The following is a 26,245-nucleotide window of genomic DNA, read 5'->3' as shown; positions in this document are numbered from 1 at the left end:
CCCCTCCATGATTGCGATGCCATGAATTCTGGGTAATCCTGGCAAAATGGCCCTGGTATTGCCAAGACCAGATCGAATCATTTTGGAAAATTCGATAGTTTTATAATATCAAAGACTTTGAGAGCTGGAGGGGCCTGAGAGAGCCTTTAGGATAATCACCCCATAGGTAAGAGAAATCAGCCCCGAAAAATGAAATGGTTTGCCTAGCTTTAAAAGAAATAGTAGATGATGAAGCGGAAACAGAATGAGGAGTTCCTGATGTCTACTTCTGTGCTGTCCTTCATCCATCTACCCGTCCATTCATCTGTTCATCTCTCCATCCATACCTTACTGTCTGTACAGCATCTATTTCTTATAGATCGTTTGACCTGGCCTCGGTTTCCTCACATTTAAAATGAGGAGTTGGCTTTTATGATTGGCTGGCACATTTGGCTCAGCTGTGTCTGTTATAGAAGGGCAGGCGTGGAGCCTTAACTTGAGGGATGCATGCAAGCTTAACTACATAAAGCAGTTAGTATTTTGCCCTGGTATTTGGATAAACAAACTGCTGTTCATCCTGCCCTTCTGCTGATTAAGTTATGGACTGAGAATGAGAAGCTGTGCCGCAGCCCATCTGCTGGTCATGCCGATGGACAACTTGATGTGTTCCTCCCTCTTCCATGGTTTTCAGTGGTGAAGCTGTAGCGAGAAGTATGCGCCAAAGATAATTTACAGTGTTTTTCATTTCAGTAATGGACCTGCCCCTTAGAAAATCAAAACTTGTTTTTCTCATCTTCCATAGGATTTTAAGAAATACCTTAGAGTAATATAGAAGTTATTAATTGTTGAAAAATTAACTTAATCGTGGAGAAAGAGCACCGTCAGAAGGTATTCTCTGCCTGGGATGGGTTCTTAGTAGCACTAAAGTGGGCTCTGTTTTTGGTTAGCAGGTAGAGCACTTAGTAGCTTGTTGATACATTGAGTGTCTCCTCCTTAAGCACAAATGACATAGTGAAAGGATTTTTCAAGAAAAGGATATTTGAGAGTGTTTGTTTGTTTGTTTTTGAGACAGCGTCTTTCTCTGTCACCCAGGCTGGAGTGCAGTGGCACGATCTCGGCTAACTGCAACCTCCACACCCCCCGGGTTCAAGCAATTCTCCCTCCTGCACCTCTGGAGGTCCTGGGACTATAGGTACCTGCTACCACACTCAGCTAATTTTTTGTATTTTTAGTAGAGACAGCATTTCACCATGTTGGCCAGCCTAGTCTCGAACTCTTGACATCACATGATCTGCCCACCTTACAGGCATGAGCTACCACACGTGACTGAGAGTTGTTTTTAATGTATGTTTTATATTTCTAGGATCTAATGAAAAATTCCATCTCTCAGCTCACACAGCTATACTTTAGGTGACTCTATGCTAATATTGAGATCCCAAAGCATATTCTCTACAGAGATTTCACTAAATAATTTGAATGCAGAAATTGTTTCATTCACTGCTATGGAGGAAGATATTTTCCCAAGGAGAGACTGAGGAGAGTGAGCAATGGGGACCCTATCTGACCCATCTTGGGGTGCTGGTCCTCGTGGTATAGATTGGGCAGTCCTTACCTGTCTGGTCAGGTGTTTGTTACATTGAGAAGCTGAATTAAAAACCAAAAAGTTTAGTGAATATATTGGTCATTTCTGCGATAACTTTGGTCCATCCCCAGGTTAAAGGAGTCCTTCATGTGACTGTGTTCTGCTTGAGCTCTTGATGTTCACAATAAGGGACAGCAAGGTGGAGCCCTTACTTACAAACTCTAGAGTGCTTCCTGGGGCACCAGCCTTCTGGCGGACTGGTTTGTTTTTACAGGGAATTATAGTTAAAATAGGTTGTTCCAGGGTCTAATCTTCATTACTCAGCTACTTTTTAAAGTACTTGGTTGAGATAATGCCATATGAATATCATTTTCTTCTATGACTTTGAGTGTATATAGCAAACTTGTTATATATAAATGAATATGAGAAATAGGATCTTTATATATGGAGAATGTGTTTCAAGTGAAGAATAGAATTTGGATGAAAGGCACCTGTAGGCCAGGTACCGTGGCTCAGGCCTGTAATCCCAGCACTTTGGAAGGCCAAGGTGGGTGGATCATTTGAGGCAACTGGAGATCAGCCTGGCCAACACAGGGTAACCCTGTCTCTACCAAAAAATACAAAAGTTAGCCTGGTGTAGTGGTGCACACCTATAGTCCCAGCTCCTCAGGAGCCTGAGGCAGGAGAATTGGTTGAACCCAGGAGGCGGAGGTTGCTGTGAGCCGAGATGGTGCCACTACACTCCAGCCTTGGCGGCAGAGTGAGACCCTGTCTCAAAAAGAAAATAAAGGAAAGTAGGAAGGAAGGATGGAGGGAGGAAAGGAGGGAAGAAAGCAAGGAGGGAAGAAGGGAAGGAAGGAAGGAACCAACCTGTAAACTTATGGTGATAATGGACCCAAAACCAATTGCTCTTAGGATTGAGTAACGCCTAGTGCACAATGTTATTTTCTCTTAATCATAAAAATACTTGATAATAGCAATAGCTAACATTAGATAGTGTTATTTGCCAAACACCGTTCACAGTGCTTCACGCATATTAATTTGTATAATCTTCAAAAGAACAGGCAGAGAAATTGAAGAAAAAATAAATTGTATACCTTGCCCAAGGTCACACCACTAGTAAGCCAGAATGTAAAGTAAGGCGTCCAGACGTTGGCACCCACTGACGCCAGTGTCTGTTTTTAAGAACTGCACTGGCTGCTATTTGAGCCTCATGGTACTGTAATTCCTGTATTTTTTTTTTAGGAGAGTTTATCAATAAAGTTCTGGGTCACATATGGTTTTCTTCAAGAAAGCAGAGCCCTGTTGCTTTGGCATTCATCATGTTTTTGTACTGACAGGAGGGAGTCAGCGTTTCCCCCGGCAGGGCTGTGGGACATACCCGTCTCCCACTCCTCCCGGGAGTTCATAATGCATAGCCATGGCCATGCTGGTCACAGGTGCCAGGAGTTGGTTCTGATTCTGTCATCAGGGTCCACTTGGGGACCTGGCATGAATGGGGAGCTGAACCCGGGGTGTTGTACAACATAGACCCCCCCCTCCAGTGCTGGCTTTCAGGAAAGATGGGTAAAGTGGTGGAAGTGACCTGCGGGACAGCGGTCCAAGTCCGGTTCCCCCTTTAGCAAAGGGTTTCCTAGAGAGCCCGTGTGCACAGAATGTAGCCGTCGGGAAGATGAAAAGATGTGTCACTCTTTGCTCTTAAATGGTTATGAAAATGTCAGATGGTTTTATGGATCTGTGATCTTGGGGTTATAATTACCAATCCACAATCGCATTGCTTACTGGGACTTGCTTCAGGTGTATTTTCCAGGTAATGAACAATGAGCTACTTAATTCCTCTTCCCTTGAATTCATCAAATTTGGACTTGGACTTTAGTTCTTTCTAGATGAAATCCTGATCCACACAGGAATTAGAAAGTAATTCTTCCTTCCCTCCCACCTAATGCAGGAGCAAGGCAGAGACTCAGAGAGGAGGAAAATGCTGTATTTACTCATATCCCCTCCTCCCCATTTCGAAAGGCATTTCAGGCCAAGCTGAAAATTCTGGGGGAGCTTCCCCCTGATACTTTAATTCCTTCTGTGCTAAGCTCCTCAACTACCTGATGACTTGGCAAAGGCAGTTTTTAAAGCAGAAATAATAATCGTGCCTAAATGTCTCCAGCGAATTTTAGCATGTATTTCTGCTGATTATTTTTAGTAGTATCAAACTGGACCAAGAAGAATTTTTTATGCATGTGGGTTTCCTTGACCCTGGAGTGGAGGCTAAGGTCTGAAAGAGCCCCTGGGGTGAATGGGAACATAAGAGGATCCTAAAGGGAATAGGCTTCTGTCCCAGAAGCAGCGTAACCCTCCTGATGCAGCTCTGAGTGAGCTGGCATGGCCTGTGTATTCTTGATAACTTTTCCTATCTTATACAAAAGCCACTGAGATTTTTTAAGATGGCATTTATATTGCTATAGAAAGAAAGAGAAGAAGAGTTCCTTCCAGGTACCATGAAAACCCAAAGAAATGATTTAGGCACCTTCTCAATCTAACGTGGTGACAGAGAAGAAGGAAGAAACTTAGACCATTACATCAAATTTCTCTTTCTATCTGGACCCTTGCAAAACCATATCACCATTTTGAATGCCACACCAGGATCTAAACTAATATATTGCAGTCCTTGTTAGAATTCATTATATGACATGCCATAAGAAAAAAAAAATGCTGTCTGTGTTTAGGCTTCTGTTTCTTTTTTTTTTTTTTTTTTTTTTTTTTTTTTTTTTTTTTTTTTTTGAGACGGAGTTTCGCTCTTGTTACCCAGGCTGGAGTGCAATGGCGCGATCTCGGCTCACCGCAACCTCCGCCTCCTGGGTTCAGGCAATTCTCCTGCCTCAGCCTCCTGAGTAGCTGGGATTACAGGCACGCGCCACCGTGCCCAGCTAATTTTTTTGTATTAATAGAGACGGGGTTTCACAATGTTGACCAGGATGGTCTCGATCTCTCGACCTCGTGATCCACCCGCCTCGGCCTCCCAAAGTGCTGGGATTACAGGCTTGAGCCACCGCGCCCGGCCTAGGCTTCTGTTTCTTAACCTTAAAACGTGTAAAAAGGTTTCTGGATCCTGAATTCGGGGACCTGGATTTTCACACTGGCGCCGTCAGGCCAGTGGGTGTGAACCTGAGTAATTATCTTAAATACTTTCCTCTTCATTTTCCTTACCTGTTGAACCAAGCAATGGGAAGAGATAATCTCTAAATTAGTTCTCACTCAAAAAGGGTAACAAAATATGGTCAGCAAAATAAAGCCATAAGTTCATTCCCATAAACAGGGCCCCTTAGAGGAGGCCTTCTCCCCTGGGCAGTGTCATCCGAAATCACATCAGACACATCCAGCTGCACCCAGGTGGTACGTGAGATAGATGTCTTTTTTTTTTTTTTTTTGCTGTAAATTTTTTAAAGGGCTTTCTAATTTGTTCTGAAATTCTCTGGCTGTAAGTGACCCTGACTTCTCTGCCACCAACATGTAATCAGGACTAGGGGTTGAGATCTCCATTTTGGCACTTGCTCCCACTGCAGGAGCCGATACCTGCGGGAGCGGCCGGTTTGACTGAGCCTCTCTAAAACGGGGACAGTGGCAGTACCACAGTCACATCAGTGGAAGGCTGAATGCAGCCGCTTCTGCGGCTTAGAACCATCCCTGGCACAAAATACGTATTCAAAAGAGGGCAGGTATAATTCAGATTTAGTCTTGAAATCCTTTTGGAAATGAGAAAACTCTAAACCAAAAAGATCTGTGGCTCCTAAATTTAAAAATTCATGAAGTTGCCATAATGTTGCACCCCACACACACACTTTTTTTGACATCTAATTAAGCATTTATAAATTTTGATTTATTTTCCTCGATTTCCTTTTGTGTTTAGACCCAGTAAAATTTCTTTTCTTGGTATATTTATGGGCCCTAGAAACACTCTGGGCATTGTCTCTGAGTCTCTCATGGGTAACATGGCCTTGCCCCCAAATGGTACACTTTGTGAAAAAGTCAGGGAGAAAAATCACGTCTGAGTGACATCAAAAGTCAGTGCTTAAGACAAGTGGGTCCTGTTCAGTAGAGGCGTGACACAGCTACAAAAGTCTCCTCCACACTGTTCTAGAAACTGACATGAAATGTGGCAAGTCTCTTGGGGTCGGAATTCTTGTACTAGGCAAATGTAGTGCATCTCCCAAGGGTGCCTGGGATCTCTCATTGCAGCCAAGATTTGCAGGCACAGAAACATGGCCAGCCACCCACGGAGTTTCCTAAGTCAACGACCAGCACTGGAGACCTTTCCATGTGTGCAAGCAGCTCCGTCTGCTGCCTGTGACTTTTGGTGGTCTGATGGGGCAGCCCCCACCCAGGATGGTCAGGCCTCACCATTGGGTACAGATCTCCCATGGGGATGGGTGGACCCACAGCGTGCAGATAGAATGCGGTTGGCAGTCACAGCATCCCAGCACATTATAATACATCTGCTTCTCTGCTTTTAGATGGATTTAGAATTTTTTTCATACCCTAGCCACTTTCCATTTTTCATTTTCAAAAATTTCTCCTTGAGTTTTCTTAAAGGCTTGGGGTTTTTTTTCCTGTAAGGCATGTAACTAGGAAAAGCATTAGTAAGAATTTTATATACTGGGTCTGTGGAACTCCACTCGCACCACCCAAATAATAATAGTAATAATAATCATTCCAGTTTAGCTTAACTAAGTAAAAGCTACCGCCTTACACTATATCTGTGTTTAAAGTCATTTGCGCTAACTGGCAATTTCTATGTTCTCCTGTTCATTCCATATTCTTTTCCTTTAAAGGCAGCTTTTAAAGAAGGTTTGGTTTTTTGCTATCAAAGTATTAATTATGAAAAGTTGGCAATACAGAAGGGGTAAAATCAGGTATAATCTATTACTGTACATTATGCCTGTATTATCAGACATATCACAAGGCACTGACATTTAGTTGGATGTGAAAGGCCTTTTTTGTAGTATGATTTACACGTGGTATATTTCCATCAACTTCTACATGTGAATTATGCAGTATCACTGGGACAATTTGCTATCATGAATAGCCAAATATTCTGGATTCACATTCATAGGTGAAAGCCAAGCTTAAAAAATATATATACCCAAAGCAAAGTTCTTTTCTGTTTGCCTTTTTTTTTTTTTTTTTTTTGAGATGGAGTTTCGCTATTGTTACCCAGGCTGGAGTGCAATGGCGCGATCTCGGCTCACCGCAACCTCCGCCACCTGGGTTCAGGCAATTCTCCTGCCTCAGCCTCCTGAGTAGCTGGGATTACAGGCACGCGCCACCATGCCCAGCTAATTTTTTTTGTATTTTTAGTAGAGACGGGGTTTCACCATGTTGACCGGGATGGTCTCGATCTCTTGACCTCGTGATCCATCTGTTTGCCTTTTTAAAAAGTAACACAGTGGAATCAATCTGCCAACTCTCTAGAACCCTATAAAGTTAATTAAAGGCAGTACATTCATTTGGTACTTCGATGATATACATATACTCAGTTTCTATCAAAGCAATTATCGACAAAAACCCAGACCGCTATTGAAATCTTTCAGTGTACTTCCATGTACTGAAATGTTGAACATTTGATGCTTTGGTTTTGTATTTATTTTTGTTCACCATGGCTTAAAAGCCATCTTCTTATTATTTAAAATAAAGAGTAAACGTTTGAAATAAGTTCCTAGATACTACATACATTTATGGTCCTTTGAATTTGTTCCTGGTACCACCTTATTTTCACTTACCTTTGAAGTGGTTATATGAGATTTCCAGTTCGTTCATTTGAAAGAGCTAGGAGAAATACACCGAGCCACATCCCACACGCCTCTCAGACACTGCTCGCCAGGCATAGTCCAGTGTTTCAAAAGTGAACAGGGGGCTGGGTGTGGTGACTCACACCTGTAATCCCAGCACTTTGGGAAGCTGAGGTGGGCAGATCACCTAAGGTCAGGAGTTTGAGACCAGCCTAGCCAACATGGTGAAACCCCATCTCTACTAAAAATACAAAAATTAGCCGGGCATGGTGGCAGACGCCTGTATTCCTAGCTACTTGGGATGCTGAGGCAGGAGAATCACTTGAACCTGGAAGGTGGAGGTTGCAGTGAGCCGAGATTGCACCACTCTACTCCAGCCTGGGTGACAGAGCGAGACTCTGTCCCAGAAATTATAATTTAAAAAAAAAAAGTGAAACAGAGTGCTCAAAAGGCCTCAGTGAGTGAGAAAGGAGTTTGGAACCAGACCAACTTGGCTTCAAGTCTAAAACCGTGTTTCACAGTTTTCCCATCTGTAGAATGGACTGCATGATACGTCCCTTGCTGGGGGATGTGAGGATTAAGCGAGATAGCCTGAAAGGCAAGCTGGGACAGTGGCCAACAGTGAAGCTTCAGAGCTGGCTTCCTGACCTCCCCTTCGGGGTCAGATTAACCTCCCCATGCTCAGCCTCCTCAGGTATAAAACCAGGAAGATGATATCCCTGTGTTGGGGAGTACTGTGCAGATGGAATAAAGTAATTCATGTTAGGACATAGCACCATGCTGGGCACAGAACTACCCCTTAAATATTAGCTGCTATTACTAAAGCACGTGCTCTGGACAGGTAAGCCCCTTGCCCTTGTCCCAGAGACCTTACCAGGGGAAACAAATGGAATTCCGTCCCAGTGGGGGCCAAATATTTGCCATTGCCAAGTTACTTAAAAAACAACTCGGCCGATTTGGCCCTCACAATACAGTACAATAAGGGCTTTTTTCTCTTTTCCTTCCTTACTACCTATTGTTAATTCCAGATACTGCATCACTGAACTGGCTTCAACAAATGTATTCCTCATTGAAGCACAGGCTTGCTAAGCATGTTCCCCTGCTTCCTCGAAGGGAGAGGTGATCTTTTTCCAAATAAACGTTTTATCAAAATGCATTTCTGCTTCTTAACATGAAGCACCTATGCTGTTGTGTGACCTGCAAAGCGCTTAGCATCTAGAAGCTTCCCCTGGGTCATCCACAAGATAGGAATAATACTATGAGTTCCACCTACTGCGCAGGGTTCTTTAGGATACACTGAGATCCTATATGTCAATGTGCTTTTTAGGTCATCTGTGAGTTAGAGAGTAGAAATATAATTAGATCATTAAAAAAATAGAATAATCATAATAGATTTTACATGTACTATATTAAAATCATTGGGATTTTAAATACAATAATTGATTTTTTGAAAGTAGATTTTTATCTCATCATGTCTTTCAGGATTGGTGAGAAGAAATTATAGAGAAAAAATAGAAACGTTTAAATCAACCCCCACTGTGAATCTATACTTTTAGAAATTGTACCTTTTGCCATTAGAATATCCGAATGTTTTCCCTGCCTACAACTAGATACCCTTTTTAAATGTTGGAAACAAAAGAAGCAACCTTAGCAAACAGTTGAGAACTGAGTTTTATTTGAATATACCTTTCTCTTGCAAGACCAAATACATTTTTTTCTTCTAAAACTCTGTTATTCCATTTTCTTTCAACGAAAGGCTCACAGAGCTCGAAGGCTTGGGAAGAGGCTCAGAGCACCTAAAAGTTGCTGAGTCTGTATTCCTTTATTCCCCTGTGGCTTTTTATATACGCTGCTCGCCTGAGATTTCTGGATTCGATTTCAGGGAGGTGAAATGTTACACTCCTGAGTCTCAGTGCCAGTTTCCCAGGACGAGTCAAAAACTGCAGCTGCTTGGAGGTGAGAATCTTCCTTGGCTCCAGAGGCCAGCTTGCTGTCCTGTTCGTTTGCTGACATGCCGCCGGGAGCAGGTTCAGAGAAACCCGTTCTATTCTTTGGATAATTCAGCCAGTCTCAAAATAAATAGGTAGCCGAGTACAGGGAGAAAGAACTGGAAACCACTGAAATTTGAGTCTTGAGGGCTGGTCTGTTCTCGGGAGCTGCTCTGTTGAACTCTAAAAGGAATCTTGAGCCCTGGGCGAGGGAGCGGCCCGGCCTAGTGGAGAGACTGCGGGCCTGCCAGTGGATCTGATGTCTGGCCCAGCCTGGCTCAGTGAGTCTCAGCTGCTCCCATCTCCTCTTAGACCCCCAGGTTCGTCATCTACAAAAGGAGAAAGAAAAGGAGATGTAATGATTTGTAAGGTCTTCATCAGCTTCTAAAAGTTTCATCTGATGTCTGTAGGAGCAATTGTTCCTTCCAAGCACCATCTTCTAACCCCAGGAAGAAGAGCCAGGGGCCACTGGGGTGTCCTGTCAAACCGGGAAGACAAAGATTGTGACTGGGAAGGTGGGGGTGGGGCAGGGGGAAAAAGGGGAAGAAGGGAGAAAGGATCAACTCACACCCCAGGCCGGGGAAAGAGATGAATGAAGGTCCACACCAGAGTGACATGCTGTAAGTAGGAGCAAATCATCCTAACTAGAGTTCCCATGACATTGGCAACATTAAAAAAAAAAAAAGACATTTTTAAACCACAAAGTACTCAATTGTCCAAGCTCCAGCATGGCCAACTTCCCAAAGCTGGCCGGTCAGAGGCCTTGGTGTTAATTCCTCGGCCAACTAAAAAAAGATGGTGTGAGTTCTGTTGACTTAATTGTTGGAGTGTTTCTGAGCGGGGCCGCCTCCCTTCTCTGCCTCCTCGAAGTATTATGGGCTGTTCTGCATTACCTGCCCTACCTATCTTCACAATCTAGCCGCAAACAGCTTCGGTTGACCACACCACTTCCCTATTGAAAGTTAATACTGTTTGACTCATTCTGTGTTACTAACCTGAAGCCAAAGAAAACAAGGCAGAGAATAACCGGCTTGTATGGAGTTTGGAAAGCTCTCGGAGGCCCTGCTTTCAAAATCCTATACAGTAGCTTTACTATATCTATCCGCTGCAGCTGCTGAGAAAATGAAGGAAGCAGAAGTGGTTAAAAAAAAAGTTGGGGGTGGGTAAGAGACTGGGAAGGGAGTGGGGCACGGCTCCCCTCCGGCTGGGAAGGACGGGCAGTTTACGAGGGCTGACTCCCTGAGCTGAGGTTTTGCTTTGACACACCAGAGTGTTCACACAGAAGAGGGACTGTTGACGGAGTTAAAAGGAGAGGAAAGTTCAAAATATTCACTGAAAAGGCATCTCTCCTATTGCATGCATAACAGAGAGGAGCTGGGAGGCTGGTCTCACCAGGTCAGCCAGCCACAGGCAGAGACTCAAGGTAGACAGCCCAGGCGGAGGTGTGTACCTTTTGAATCGGGAAAGGATTGAGGAGGGGGAATGTTGCCAGACAGAAGGCTGTCCTAGGCCTCCTTCCTTGCCTCCATCCCTGGCAAGGATGGAGCCTTCTCTTCCTTCATTTCCAACTGGCTCAGATGTGGTCACCAGAGTGAACAGGAGGCACTTGTGTCTTGGAATAAATAGAATGTTCCCTCCCAGTGTTACCTGGCAGACAGCGGGACCAGCATCTTTATCACCATGCTATAGCTCTTTGGGAGTCTTGGCTAACAGCCACTCACCCATTCAGGTCACTGGTAGAAGAGGCCTCCCTCCTCACAGATGCCCCTTTTCAGCAGGTGGCTGCTTCTGGCATGTGGACAACAGTGCATAAAAGTGAGCCCGATGCCTGAAAGAGGCTGTCATGCCACAAACAACCGGAAGCCTTGTGTGAGAGGAAGGGCCTACATTCTGTTCAAAACAACTAGCTACTGCTGGCTTTTGTACTAGTGAGTACTCAGGAGCTGTGCGTGGCCAGGGTGCCCTGTCCTTCTGTACCAGCCATCTGTCCAAGAGCTTTGCGTGGCCAGCCTAGAACTTCAGTTGGCATCTGTGACAGGAGAGTCAGAGTCAAATGTTGTTCCCCTGCTGCTGGGAAAGTCCCTGAGGTCCAGTGGGCAGGGCTTTTAGAAATAGGAGGGAATTTCCAGCCAGGCGCAGTGGTTCACACCTGTAATCCCAGTACTTTGAGAGGCCGGGGCAGATGGATCATGAGGTCAGGAGATCGAGACCATCCTGGCTAACATGGTAAAACCCGTCTCTACTAAAAATACAAAAAACTTAGCCGGGCATAGCGGCACCCGCCTGTAATTCCAGCTACTTGGGAGGCTGAGACAGGAGAATTGGTTGAACCCAGGAGGCGAAGATTGTAGTGAGCTGAGACTGTGCCACTGCATTCCAGCCTGGGAGACAGAGCAAGACCCCATATCAAAAAAAAGAAAGAAAGAAAGAGAGAAAGAAAGGAATAGGGAATTTCCTTCCCTCTTTTTAGAAGTGCAGAGGAGGAGAGATCATCCTGCATGCTGCTGGGTGAGCATTCCAGAGTAAGGCTAGTCCAGGAAAGGGGCTCACTCATTCATTCATTCATTCACTCACTCACTCATTCATTCATTTGTCCAGCATTTATTGAGGGCCAGCCTTGGAAGGGCCCTGCATTTACCTCAGTCCTGTCCAAACATGCTCAGTGTCTGCCAGTTGTGCATGACATCTGCTGCTGCAGGAGGGGAACAGAGACTCCTGCAGGGAGGTTAGGAGGCCAGTGTGGAGAGCTGCAGTGCTGGTGACACACTCACACAGGCGATGTGTGGGGGCCTCCGAGATCTTATCCTCCTGGCCCCTAGGTCTTGCCTGTCCATGCCAGGGCTAGCCCTGCCTGTGCCCTGAACTCCAGAGCCAGGTTCAAGCACCAAGGAGTGTTCTGTGAGTCACTGCTCATCTCTCCACAGCGTGCCACCAACACTTCCTTTCCCTTCTGCAGTCGCCTTCTCTTTAGGATCTGTCCCTGGGCAGGAGCTACTCTGATCAGCAAATCCATGTCACTTGTCACTAGCGGTTATCGCTCTCTAGTTACTTTTCAGTTACACTGTAACCAGGGGTTTCCTTCAGATAAGACCTTAACCCAGGGAGGGTTGCTAATATTTGGGATTATAGGCTGGCAGAAGACAAACCTTGAACTTGCGAGCTTTCTGCACCCCTCTTAGGAAGCTGCCTCCACTTCCCCCACACAGGGCTACCTCTGGTCAAGAGCAAAAGCCAGCAGGCTGCTTCTCTGCCCCTGAGCTCAAGTTACCTCCTTAGGCACCAGACAGAAATGGACAGTGAGCCCTGGCAACCAGGGATGGCAGATTTAGATTTTGAGTGTTCTGCTTTTAGGAGAGGCCCAAGTCTCCAAGAGCTCATGTGAGTGGGTGAAAAATGCCACTGCTTGTGGCGATGAGCCCTGGACTCAGGGAACAGAGTTTTGTTTGGGTTTTTGTCCCGTAAGTCTTGGGCGCGTGGTGCAGGGAGAGTGTGCGGGGGCAGGTCTGTGTGCGTCTCCGGCTTGAAGCTGTGTTGGTTGTTGACCTTGCCTTGGCCTTGGCCAGCCTTTCCTCTCCATTGACTGTTGCTTGCTACACTTGTCTTGGCCCATATCCTGAGGGTGATCACGGAACGGGCTGTGTGTGAGTGGATGTATGGATGTGTGATGGATGTATATCTATGTATGTGTCTGTCAGTATGTGTGTATGTTTGTATGTGTGTGTCCCCATGTCTGTATGTGTATGTCTCTGTGTCTGTATGTGTATCTGCCTGTGTGCATATGCCTGTGTGTGTCCTTGTGTGATATATGTATGTGTGTGTCTGTTTATATGTGTCTTTATGCGTATGTATGTCTGTTCATGTATTAATATATGTGTATGTGTGACGTATGTACATGTGTGTCTGTGTGTATTTATATTTGTGTATCCCCATTTGTATTGCATGTCTCTGTGTGTTCAGGTGTCTGTGTGTGTCTGTATGTGTTTATGTGCATGTCTGTATATGTGTGTATGTGTCCATGCGTGTCTGCATGTGTGTACATGCATCTGTGTGTGTCCATGTGTATCTGTATGTTTTTATGTCTATGTCTGTGTCCATGTGTATGTTTGTCCATGCATGTCTGTATGTGTGTATTATGTGCATGAGTGTGTCCATGTGTTTTTCTATGTGTGTCCATGTGTGAGAGGATACTCACTACAAAGAAACAAGAGAAGCTGGTGTACTTTGCTTTACTATGAAAACAAATGAGTTTTCCTGACTGATTTTTTTTTTTTTTTTTGAGACAGAATCTCACTCTGTCACCCAGGCTGGAGTGCAGTGGAGCAATCTCAGCTTACTGCAGTCTCTACCTCCTGGGTTCAAGAGATTCTCCTGCCTCAGCCTCCTCAGTAGCGGGGACTACAGGGGTGTGCCACCACACCTGGCTAATTTTTTTATATTTTTAGTGGAGATGGGGTTTCATGATGTTGGCCAGGCTGGTCTTGAACTCCTGATCTCAAGTGACCTGACTGTGTCAGCTTCCCAGTGTGCTAGAATCACAAGTGTGAACCACTGCACCCGGCCTGATTTAACTTCTAATGAGACAATTCTCCATGAAACTTCATATGCTCAGTTATGATATTATATTTTTTCTCAACAGGAAGTTTCTCTGTCATTACATTTCAGCTGAAAACTTTAATGGCAACTTCCTTTGCCTGAAATGAGTTCTACTTTCCCACAACCTAGTGGAGGGCGATTGGACGGCACCAATCATGAAAGACCTAAGTATTCATTTATTCATTCAGCCAACATTTAGTGAGCCTACTAGGCTCCAAATGTTTTTGTAGGTGCTGAAGACATGGCTGTGCAGAAAAAGTATGAAATCCCTGTCCTTGGCCGGGTGTGGTGGCTCATGCCTGTAATCCCAGCACTTTGGGAGGCTGAGGCAGGCAGATCACCTGAGATCAAGAGTTCGAGACACCAGGCTGGCCAGCACGAAGAAACCCTGTCTCTACTAAAAATACAAAAATTAGCCAGGCATAGTGTCTGGCGCCTGTAATCCCAGCTACTCAGGAAGCTGAGGCAGGAGAATCGCTTGAACCCAGGAGGCAGAGGTTGCGGTGAGCCGAGATCACGCCATTGCACTCCAGCCTGGGCAACAGAGACTCTCTCTCAAAAAAAAGAAAAAAAAGAAAAATCCCTGTCCTCGTAGACCTTACAGTCCCGCAGGTGCAGACAGACGCTGAGTAACATTAATATGTACTGTAGAGAAAACCTAAGCCAAACGGCTAGGGATTGGCTGGATGGGGGAGAGTCTGCAACTTAAAAGGGGGTCTCCAGGAACTCCTCGGGAGAAGATGACATTTTAGCAAATACTTGAAGGATAGGAGGGGTGAGATCCACAGGAATCTCAGGAAAGAGTTTCCTGAGCAGAGAAGACAGCAAGTGCCAAGACCCAGGCCAGTGACATGGGAGCAAGAGCGAGGTGGCCAGTGCTGCCAGAGCACAGAGGGGAGCTCAACCCATCTGCCTTCTAGTTTCCAGTAGGAAGCATTAGAAAGCAGGCTTAGCAACATGCCACCTGACCTCAAAACCTGTACTTTATGTCACCTGAGAGGCTACTGTAGGACCATGGTTTGGGAAGGCCCAGAGTGGGAAAGCCCCGTGCACAGGTAGACCCAGTGGGTGCTTGCTTTCCTGTTACCACCCGCAAGAGCACAAAAGCTCTTCCCAGCCAAAGGCTCTACTGTCCCTGCTGGAGATTCTCTGGGGCTAAAGCATCACCTCTCTGGAAATCCCTGAGTGGGTAGAAGGGGTTCCTGCGACGTGGGGCATCATAAGGGACTTGCCAGGATTCATCCACCGATAGGAGGCTGAGGGGCATGAGCCAGAGGAACAGGGGTCTGTGCAGGGAGTATGGGCAGATGGGTAATGGGTACTTATATAGGACTTATGTGCCTCCTGCCACCGATGGAAAAGATGGGCATTCAGGCCAAAAGTATCATCATTTTCCAGCCCAGACAAGAAGCTGGGAAATGAGAGCCTGATTGAGTGTCCAGAGTGGCTTTCTTCCGAGGTGCAGCCTCTGACAACTTCCTAGTAAATTTCAAGGTGGGCTTAATGTCCCACTCCCTCTGGACCTAGCCTTGGGATCATAGAGGGGGAGGGGGAGAGCAGAATGGAATGTCCTAGTCAGTAGGGTAGCATGAAAAAGGCTCTGTGAAGGCTTCAGGGAGAGAGCAGAGCACTTTTGAATACTAAAGTCCAAGGTCACTCATAACTGTCCAAAAGGTCGTTGATGAAACAGCTAAATGCAGAGGGAGAGTGAATTCTTAAGACACCTCGTGCAAAGCTGCTGACCACCAGCACAGAGAATGGTAGAGCAGGCCAGGTGGGATCCCAGGCCGGGAGACCTGGTGGGGATCAAGACAGAGCTCTGAGACCAACCTGACAGTTAGACTTGGCACTGGCTCCCGGAGGCCAGGTGTCTGCCTGAAAAAAGACAAAGGGAAAACTTGGAAAGTTGTAACCTCATTCCAAGCTGTTCAAGAAAGACCTTGCTTAGAGCCATCCGACAAGAACCAGTTGAGTAGATAATCGCGGCAGATGTAATTGTTGTGGGTGCTTTTAGAGTCCCTTGGACTAATCCTGCTTAGTCTCTTAATTCCAGGCTTTGAAATATGGAGTCTCGGTGATGAAGAGACTTGCTCTTGTCCACAGCAAAGTTTGGTAGAAAAGCAGATTTAGAATGGAGAATTCTTAACGCCCATGCTGGCATTCACGTTGCCCTGGGACCATGGTGTTTCTCTAGAGGGGAGGAGGATTGTGGCCTCTGCATTAACACCTGGTTCTGTAGGCACTCAGAGATCTTAACTGCTGCATTTGTAGAATGCAATAAAGGTTCCATGTAACCCTTCCCTGCCATTTCCCAAAGTCTTCCATAGATGGCACAGCAGAAGTTACTTCCTACTTGAGAATTTGGGGTTCATCTTCCCGATCAGACTGATTATCATGGCAGTGACTCTAACAGGATGTTATTGTGGGAGACAGAGATAGTCACACACCTGCCTATCTGTAGGGCAGAGTTTGGGCATCTTCAGCCACTCTGTATGTATGGAAGAATTTAAAAAATGAAAAGACCACCAAATAGTTATCACCAAAAGAAGGCCATCAGTCAGTGCTCATGAGCACAGTTTAAACACAGTTCAGGCATATTTAGTTCACGTGTTTTTTTCCCCAGCACACAGCAGATCAGAAGCAGGTAGGATAAGGGAAATAGTAATGCACATTAGAAGCTTGAGTTCCAGGAGGAGCTCTCCCTCTGGTGCAGATGTTCCCAGTGTGCTCCCTGTATCGGCAGCCTCAGCGTCACCTGCGACATTATTAGAAATCCAAATTCTCAGACCCTTCACCCTAAACCAACCTACCAAGCCAGAATGTCCGGGTAATTCCACTGCCCACTCAAGCACGTGAAAGAAACACAGCCCACAGCCTGCAGGTCACAGTGTGGCAGGGGCTGTCTTCTGATTCTACACACACACAGGAAGCAGAAGTGCGATGGTCAAGGCAGAATGCAAAAGTTCAAGTGCTGTCGTGTCTCTGAGATCTAAAACTATGCAGCGTTGTGTGCCTCTCCACTCTGTTCACTTTGGGTTCACAGAAATGTGTATTTCTATGTGCACTGTGTGTGCATCCTGAGTGTGTGAGTGTGTGTCGATGGGTGTTGAGAGTGGGTGTGTTTTCAGACCTGCCCTTTTCCTGTAACTGGCTGTGTGAGATTGGACAAATGACATAACCTCTCTGAACCTCACTTTCCATATATTAGTTAAAAACCAAGGCTGATTTCTCTGGCCCTTCTCCAGTTCTGAAGAACCCTAACTTTGTGGTATTCTCTTAGTTTACTGATATGAGAAGAAATTGGGGTGGGGGAAAGTGAGGCTACCCAGGTTTATGTAGCATTGGACAATATGTAAGCATGCATATGTCATATGAATTAGAATATATATTGACATACTCTATACCATTAGATATTTTATATTACATTATATAATATATATAATATACATATGGTATATAATATTGAACAATATTTCCCAACATTAAATTAGCCAGCAGATGGTTAGGTTTGCAATTAGGGAGGTTTATTTCACCACCTGCAAGGGGCTTCAAGGAAGGGTGACATTCAGTACTGTCACTTTGAAATCCTAATAACCCTGCAAACTAAAAGTTAGACTGTGATACCAGAAAAAGTAAACTCTTCTCTACATACATTGATTTATTTTCCATAAGTCATAAAACAGAAGAAAACCAAAGAAAGAAAACTATATTTTTATATTCAGATTCATGCAATGAGTATCCAATTGACTGGCCAACATCTTCTGATACCCTTTTAAAATTGACTATATAAAAGTCTAACATTCTTTTAGAAGACCCACAATTTTATACACACACACACACACACACACACACACACGGAGAGATATATATCTTTTTGGTATTATGCTTTTGCATAGATTTTGCTCAGCTGCTCATTATGACAGTCTTTTGAGAGATACCTTCCTCATTTTTCTGCTGAGAATCTATCAAGAAAACTAGTAAACTCTTATGAGAAACGTACACTAGCATGTTGTTGACTGCCAGAAAATTTTTTACTCTCTCTAACCAAAATTTTCCAAGAAATGGTGACAATTTAACCTTATCTGGTTTCTTTAATTGAAGATCATGTATTATATTTCTGTTATTTACAGCCACAGATCACAGTGGTATCTTGAAAAAGGCAGTCCAGTTATCAATGAGATATGCATACCTGCTTAGTTTAGTTTGTACAGCAGAAAAGCAAAAGTTGGTCTCATTATCCATCACAAAATACGTAACATTTAAGGATGCCCTAGTAAGCAGCCAACCCAGAAAACAACAGGAATGCCTTTGGAATAAAGTAAAATTTAGCAAAGGGAATTGACTTATTTTTATTTTGTAAATTTCCCCCTTTTTTGGATTTTTATGACTCTGCATACATAATAAAATTCTATACATGTACTTTTTTTTTTTCAAAAATGACAAAATGGTAATAGAAGAATTTAGGATCCTTTCCAACTCTGCTTAAGATTAAGACGTCCCAGTGTGAAATCTTGATGTGCCCACTACTTTAAGTACCACCCTGTAAACATTCACAGTTGACTCCAAACATGCTGAAGAAGCCAAGCTGCCAGCATGCAGGTGTTCAGAGCTGCCTCCCGATCCTACCTGAGGGCTTCACCCAGGGCTGAATTCCCTGTTGCCCTCTAAAGCCCAGGACTCAGTGAGAAAAAAGAGAAGTAAATTGCATAGTAGACATTTACCATACTCCTCTATTCAAAATTCAGGGGGCAAATGGGCCTTTTAATTGAACACAGACGCAGGAAACTGGAGACATAAAGTATTCACTTTCCCCAGCTTGAGAGTTTGTATCGGAAGTTCTTATATTTCTTGCAAAATATCACTATTTAGCACGTGAAGTCTGATGGTTTCAGAAAGTAAGAATTAGGTGTTCCTTTGATCTAGCTTATAAGTGCATCCGAACCACACCTTGAAGATGATAATGCTTCTCATTTCCCCTGCGCCTTAGTGTTACAACTCTCCAGCACCATGGTGAGCCTGAGGGTCAAGACCCCTACCAAGGTGATAACGTTCCTACTTATTCCCAAGAACACACACATGGGAGGAGTGGAATGGGCTTTTCCCCAATCCTCCAGCATTAAACTCAGCCCTGAGACTCCCAGGGCTTAGAAAATAGCTTAGAGTGAAGAATTGCTTTATCTGAGAGTTATGCCTGAACACTTCTGCTAAAGCAGAGAGTCATCAGTTAATCTCTGTAAATGACTGCGATTTTGGCAGGTGTCAGCTGGTATAGAAATTGCTTACAAGTTAAAGCTCTTATTTCTAAGTATATAGTAATGGGGGGGACTAATTAAAACAAAAAACAAAGAAACAAACAAACTCACGTTGTGCCTGGTCGCAGGACTTTTACTTGAAATGATGATTCCTGTTGGGTGTCTTCATGGCACGGGTCCCCACACTTGGTGGCTAAGAGAGACACAACTGGCAAGTCTTTCTTCCAAGGCTGGCTGTAGACTCTACCACGCCAAGTGCCACGTATTCAGAATGACCTCACTCACATCCCTTCCCTGGGTTACCCACTGTCCTTGACACGGTGTTCTTCAAAAATGCCACTAAGTGCCCAAGGAATGTGAAGTTTTGAAATTAGTGCAAAACCTGCCGGCAGGCTTTGCCAACTGGCATTCTTTCTGAGGCAGGTAGAGCTCTCCACAATAATTTTTCCTGTCTTCTTCTTTTCCCAACTCATAATGCCAGGCATTAGACTGTGGTAGGCAGTTAAAAGGCTGAAGTTTTTTTTGTTTTTTGTGTTTTGAGATGGAGTCTCACTCTGTCGCCCAGGTTGGAGTGCAGTGGCACGATCTCGGCTCACTGCATGCTCCGCCTCCCAGGTTAAAGCGATTCTCCTGCCTCAGCCTCCTGAGTAGCTGGGACTACAGGCACCTGCCACCAAACCTGGCCAATCTTTTGTATTTTTAGTAGAGATGGGTTTTCACCATGTTAGCCAAGATGATCTCTATCTCCTGACCTTGTGATCCACCCACCTCGGCCTCCCAAAGTGCTGGGATTACAGGCATGAGCCACCGCAAAGGGCTGAGTTATTATGTTTTGAATGGGTGTTCCATTGGAATTGTTTGTTTTTCTGCAAGAAAACTGCAGATTTTTCAGTTTGATCATCAGGAAGTCAACTCTCTATGGCAGAGATAAGAGGAGGGAGGAGCTAGGAAGGCTTCATCCAGAGGCACTGAATCACACCATGACTGACCAACACAGAGCGTTGTAGAAAAAAAAGCATTTTCATGCTTCTGAGGGAAAGAAATGATGGCGGTTGCTCCAGGACCTGGCCCCATGGCCTTTCATCCACAAAGCTGGTGCTTAAAATACTCAGACCAGAAGAGGCCTCCCACATGTGTGCTGAGCCTGCGTGACTCAGGCTGTTTGCATTCAAGTCCTGTGTTGTGGGCTGGAGCGCTGAATCAGAGTCCAGATTTGCCTTGGTGACACATGACAAGAGGGAGCATTGCATTTGAACTACACAAATATTATGCTTAAGTACTTTTCCTCATTTTGGAGCCAAACAGGTCTCGTTAATGATAAAATCACTGCATTATAGTGGGCCCTTTTTTCTGGTCTGGAATTTGAGACAGTGTCAACTGTGCCAAGGGGCCTGGCAGCAGGAAGAAATGGCCAGGCATGGAGATTTGCAGCCATAATGCAAGTTATACCATTTAATTTTATAATCGTAGCCGTCGGGAGCTGGACTACAGTGCACTTCTCGTGGCCCGCTCTTACCCCAGGCCACGGGAGTGGAATCAAGGGGGACTCTTTCTAGTCTAGGATTGGGTCAGGGCATGTGAAAGAGCACTTTATGGGGGCAGCGGGCAGGCTGCTTCTCAACCTGGCTTTGAGGCCACTTGACAATAGGGAACGGGTTGTGCAATTGATCAAGGACTCTTTATTGGAACTACAGGGCTGAGGAAGCAGCAGGAGGCCATTCTCTTTAAAAGAGAAATGAATGGCTCAGGCCTCCAGCTACATCCTACCTTGGAGCCTCAGCTCTGCTTGACAGGACTGGCTCTGGTTTAATGACATCTTGAGAGAACTGTAGGCCCCAGTCCCCTGTAAGTGGCCTCTGCTTGCTGCTTCCTGGTGACAGTGGTTTTGGTGAAGAGCATGATGAGGACACTTGCTGTCTATATAGACACTGAGGGAGCCACCATCCTACCCTGGAGTCCTGAGCTTCCTGGGGAAGCTCTCCAGATGGGCTGCAGCTACCTCTGGGCTCCTGTGGGCCTATTCTGCTGGGAATATTGGACAAGTCACAGGCGAGGCCTTCCTGTCAACTTTTTCTCAGGGGTACAGAGGGGAGTTGGCTTCAGGGAAGAAGGAATGCTTTTGAAAAGACTGTGAGGAGAAGGAGAGGGAGAAGGAGAGGGAGAGGGACTGAGGATGCCCTGTGTGTACCTGGAAATCTGACCTCCCCAGGGGCTGTGGGTTTGCAGCCATGCCTCATTTCCTCTTGGAGGGGGCCCTGCCACTAAGCTCCAGGGCCCACTTTGCTGCCTCTAAAACTTGCACATGGTTGGGTTTGCAGTAAGGAACAGCCATTCTGATGTGCCTGGGAGACCACCTTTCCTGGCTGCCACAGCGTAGCCCCTGGCATGTGGCCATGTGCCAACAATTAATGCACCTCTTTCCCTCCCGGCATCATCACCACCACCAAGCTCCGTATCCCCTTGAGTTCTGCCCAGTGGAAGTTGGTGTAGAGGGTTGGAGAGGGTGCTGAGACCCAGACTTGGGGAGCACTCTGTGGCCAGGGTGGTGAAAGGGGGCCCATTCTGCTGAGGGAACAGTGGCCCCAAATTCCCACTGGCAGCTAGCCCAATGGGCAGATCTCTAGCGAGTCTATGTTGGGGTGAGGGAAGAAAGAGGGGAAAGACAAGAAAAACCCCAATTTTAGGAAATCCACAATACATTTTCTGATCTCTTCCCTCCCTCCTTCCCTCTTCCCATCCCCTGCCCTCTCTGCTCCCCACAATAGGACATCGGCAGAAACTAGATGATCAGCCCAAGCCTGGGAGCTTGTCCTTTTCCGAGCGGCTCAGTGAACTGGAGCAGCTGCGGCGCACAGCCATGAGGGTCAGCCCACACCACCCAGCCCCCACGCCCAACCCTCGTGCCTCCCTGAACCACTCCACTGCCTTTAACCCTCAGCCTCAGAGTCAGATGCAGGGTAAGTACCAGACGGAGCCCACTGCCCGCCTTTCCTGCACCTGGGCCACCACCCACAGCCGAGTCTCGTGTGCAAAAACCCTCCCAGACCAACTGGGATTTCCCCTTGATGCTGAGCAAGAGGCCTCGAACCAACAGCACCACCTGGGAGCTGTTAGAAATGCAGAGTCTTGGGCCCCAGCTCAGGCCCACTGAGTCAGATCTGCGTTGTAACCAGATCCCCGCAAGGAGAAGCAGGGCTGCAGAGGATATGCGGGAGCTCTGGGTGTGGATATCCATATTGGATAGATAGCTCTCTTGAATTTTTTAAGAGTTAGCTTTGGCTATGCTATTTTTTTACCTACCCATTAGGCTTGAACACACACACACACACACACACACACACACACACACGTCAAACAAGGTGAAGATGGGGATGTTTCAGGTTCTTTTTATTGCCAGATTATTTGTGGGATTTGTATCTAATTTTTTTTTATTAAGGAATAGTAGAAATGTATGGATGCCATCACATCAAGAGTCTCATTTGCAAATCAATATAGAATGCAGGTCCCCCCATCCTGTGGGGTGAGCTGGCAATTGCAAAAGCACTGTAAAATGCAGTCATTGCCTAGCACCCACTGTGCCAAATTAGATAATACAAGAAGTTCATTTACACTGTAGAACCACTGACGTCAATGACTGTTTGCTCTGTGATACCGTTTCAAAAATCCAAAATGCAGACTTTTCTCTGTGCCATGCAGGATGCAGCTGTATGTGATATGGTTTACAGTAATATTTCTTTCTCAAAGTAGCAGGCTTGTTAAGGAACAGATAAGCAACACATCTGGAGAAAAGGGCAGATGGCCAGCAACAGATGTGGTGGCTCCTTGCCCCTCTCGGACAGCAGGAATTAGCTTCCCCGGGAATTTTCTGTATGCGAGTTGTACTGTGGGATGTACAAGTGTCATCTGTTCCTTTGGGTTTCCAGGCAAGTAGCTCTCTTTTTGGGTTAAAACACGGGTTCTCAAAAGGCATCCCCACTGTCTCCCACAGAGCTTGACAGCCCATGCCATTAGCTCTCACAGTTAGGTTTCTGGGGGAGGTTCTTTTACTTGATTGGAAAATTTCCAAATAAATCTTCCCAGAAGATACTATGCACACAGCTAAGTGGCCCGTCTGTGGAGTAGCCCTTTTGTAAACAAACAGAAAGAAACCTAAAGCTTGATGTTTTGAGGGGCTGCCTCTCATCGATAGATTCATTTAGGTGTATTTAGGAAGAGGACCCATGAAACAATTGGTTTCCTACTACATAATAATTATTAATAATGATTTAAAATGTATATATTGATTTTTTTTAATTCCAAAATACAAGTGTAGATGGTAAATTAGGTCAAATGGTATGTTAAGTAAGCGAGATGGGCTTGGAGTGAAACAATACCTTGTTTCCAAAGAGGGTACAACTGTCAAGGAGATTCTTTCATCTTGCCTTTAAGTTCATTTACACTAATTCACATCGTCTTCAGTAAACTAATTCACATCAGCCACTCATGTGTAAAATCCAAAGGAAGGCTCTGTTTTCTTAGTTTCTCATTGCTTAACTTGCCATTTATATTACTATGTTGATGAAGGGATTGCCTTTTACTGCTGATATTGGAACAAAAAGTCTTAAGCATTTTTAAAGGCAATGGAAAATTCAGCCACATGAGGGAAAATTGAAATTGTCACCATTGAGTTGCCTTGTCTTTTGGTGACAAGGGAAACTAATCTGATTTCCTTCTTCATCAGATATGCCTCTTTACTAAAAAAAAAAAAAAAAAAATGGGGGCAGTTGCACATTGAATTCTCATCCTCTGAAGCTGCTGGGCGAAAGCATTATTATGGACTCTGCAGTGGGCACTCCTCATCTCTTTGGAGTCCTGTATGCTTAGCAGAGTATCAGGTTTAACACCAAGCATCACCCCTTTTTTGTTCCTTTTGAAAACGTTTTAGTTCCGTAACATTTAAGAAATCATGACTCGCCTTTAGGGTTCCCTCGGGGCTTGGTTGCTCCTCTAAAGAATGTGTGAACTATATTGCTGGTGTTCTTTCTTTCCAAAATATGAATTTGATATTCAGTACTTCACTTGTAAAATTGTAGGAACAACTTTTAAAAAATAAGCATCCAGAATATTTTCAAGTGAAATGACTTTCTCTTTCGTTCTTTCTTTCCTATAAGAAAATGCTGTTTTATACTAATCATGTTTTGAGTAGACCCCTGGGCTTTTTCTCTTGCAATTGGAAAGTTAACAGGCATAATATGCAAGTCTTGTTCAGCCAAGACCTTCAGTTTGTTCTTGACATGGAGGAAAATGCTTATTTTCCAGGCTTAGCCCTGAAGTTTCTATATTTATGAAGATACTTTAAGAAATATAGCATGTGTTTATGGCTCCCTTTGAAATGGCGGTGGTAGTTTTAAGAAAAATATCCAAGTTGTCAGAGCAGTTCTACAGCAGTGCTGTCCAGATGCGTGAATGTTTGCCAGTTTTACAGAAATATCAGTAACTAGGGGCTTGGAGAGCTTGCTGGGATTTATGGAGAGGCTCAGGAACCCTACCTTGCTAGGACTTTATCAGAAGGGTTATGCCAGCTTCTCTAACTCCATCAGCAAGAAAACACTGATATAGAATAGCACCAATACTCACCTAGAATCGCATGTGCTGGAGGGTCACTCAAAATAGACATCTCAAATTATCTGAAGCACAGTACAGGTTGCCACTCCACTACACCACTGTTTATTTGTTGAGGTCTTAACTATTAAAGGGCTGAGGTTTATTTCAACTTCCTATTTTACCCGCTCTTAAAATTGAATAGAAAGCCATTTTTGTCATGAGTAGACCCTTGAGCTACATGTTTCCACCAGTTAAGATACCATCGTTAACTTCTACAATCAAATCTTAGAATCCCTTTTTAATTTCTTTCAAAAGATGGAACAGGGAAGATTCTAGAGCTGGTAGTACCAATGCCTGTCCAGACACAACTCCCACCTAGAGATGGCTTCGGGCAACCCAAGCAAGTGATTTTAAAATTTCACCCTTGATTGACCAAATATGATGTATCACATTTAAGGTGTCGTAATTTCCTCCTTTCTGGGAATATGAAGATGGAGTAATAGACGCTGGTACAGAAAACTGAAACCTAGATAAACTAGGAAGTCCGTTCTGTTGTTCTGCATGTTGGTTGCCATAAACATTTAGGCAGAAGGTTTAACTCTTTAACTGGACCAGTTGTGAGCTATTTTGACATGGGTCAGACATGTGTACACATTATTCCATTCCCTCAACAATCCTTTGGTATGATTTATAAACAGAGAAATCGAACTTCTGAGGTTAAAAATTACCCAGTATCCCAAAGATTATAAGTGATGAACTTGGACACAAACCCAGACCTTCTGGGTGCAAGGCCGATGCAGGTGGGGTGGCCGTTCCCTGGGCATGAACTCTTGGGTCAAGGATCGATTTACTACAGGGCTGGTCAGTGTCGAGAAGAATCCCAGACACCAGAGGAGAGATGGAAGAAGTGTTGGGCTATTCACTCACTTGGCAGTCCTGTATTGAGCATGTTCTATTGTAAGTTGATAAGAAGAACTTTGGGGCCAGGCTCTGTGGTGGGCACCTTAATAAACTATCTCCTTTGGTCCAAGTGCATTTGTTTATAAAGTTTGGGAGAAAAGAAAACTCAGAATAATGAATCTCTAAATAAGAGTGAAAGAGGGGTGAATAAGCAGGGAGAAGGCTTACCAGCCACTCTGTTGACTTTACTGGGGCCTTTACCTTCCTACTTTTGAAGTCCATTGAGACCAAATGCTTATCATCCAAACCCAGTCAACATCGATCCAGTTTTATGAGTGTGCGTGCCTCACTTTGAGAGTTCTATATGGCTAAGAGGTGCCCCTGACCTCTCAAATCATCTCCTGATTTTTTAGTATTCCAAGTAACTTTTGTCTTGCTAATTATTTTCTCCCCAAATTAAAGTTACTTAGGAAAGACTATATTCTGATGTTGCTGTCTGCAAAATTCTGAGATATTGAATCGACTCTGTTTCTCAGTTGTATGGAGTTATTTAAATCAGATTCTCTCTTTATCATCTGGATAGACAAA

At 44.8% G+C, this 26,245-nt stretch overlaps 1 protein-coding gene and 1 long non-coding RNA gene across 8 annotated transcripts in view; one reads left to right on the top strand and one right to left on the bottom strand.

Annotated features, from left to right (window-relative positions):
- RUNX1 (RUNX family transcription factor 1) overlaps positions 1-26,245 on the top strand; it is a 253,872-nt gene that overhangs the window by 189,708 nt on the left and 37,919 nt on the right. For 6 of the 7 annotated variants that reach the window (XM_012445830.2, XM_012445820.2, XM_064380131.1 and 3 more), the window contains one exon: positions 21,940-22,131. The exons of the other annotated variant lie outside the window; for it this stretch is intronic. In XM_012445830.2, coding sequence (XP_012301253.1) covers positions 21,940-22,131 — 192 coding nt within the window. The remainder of the gene's footprint in view (positions 1-21,939; positions 22,132-26,245) is intronic. 7 annotated transcript variants of the gene reach the window in all.
- Positions 8,995-19,424, bottom strand: LOC105712709 (uncharacterized). Its single transcript, XR_001106389.2, has 2 exons — positions 19,286-19,424; positions 8,995-9,658 (listed from the first exon to the last, which is right to left on the bottom strand). It is a non-coding gene; the product is annotated as an uncharacterized LOC105712709 (long non-coding RNA).

This window comes from Aotus nancymaae, unplaced genomic scaffold (genome assembly GCF_030222135.1).
Source record: "Aotus nancymaae isolate 86718 unplaced genomic scaffold, 86718_ANA_hifiasm-v0.15.2.pri h1tg000022l_1, whole genome shotgun sequence".
In the NCBI taxonomy this organism is placed as follows: Eukaryota; Metazoa; Chordata; class Mammalia; order Primates; family Aotidae; genus Aotus; species Aotus nancymaae.
This window is presented reverse-complemented; position numbering and strand designations above follow the sequence as displayed.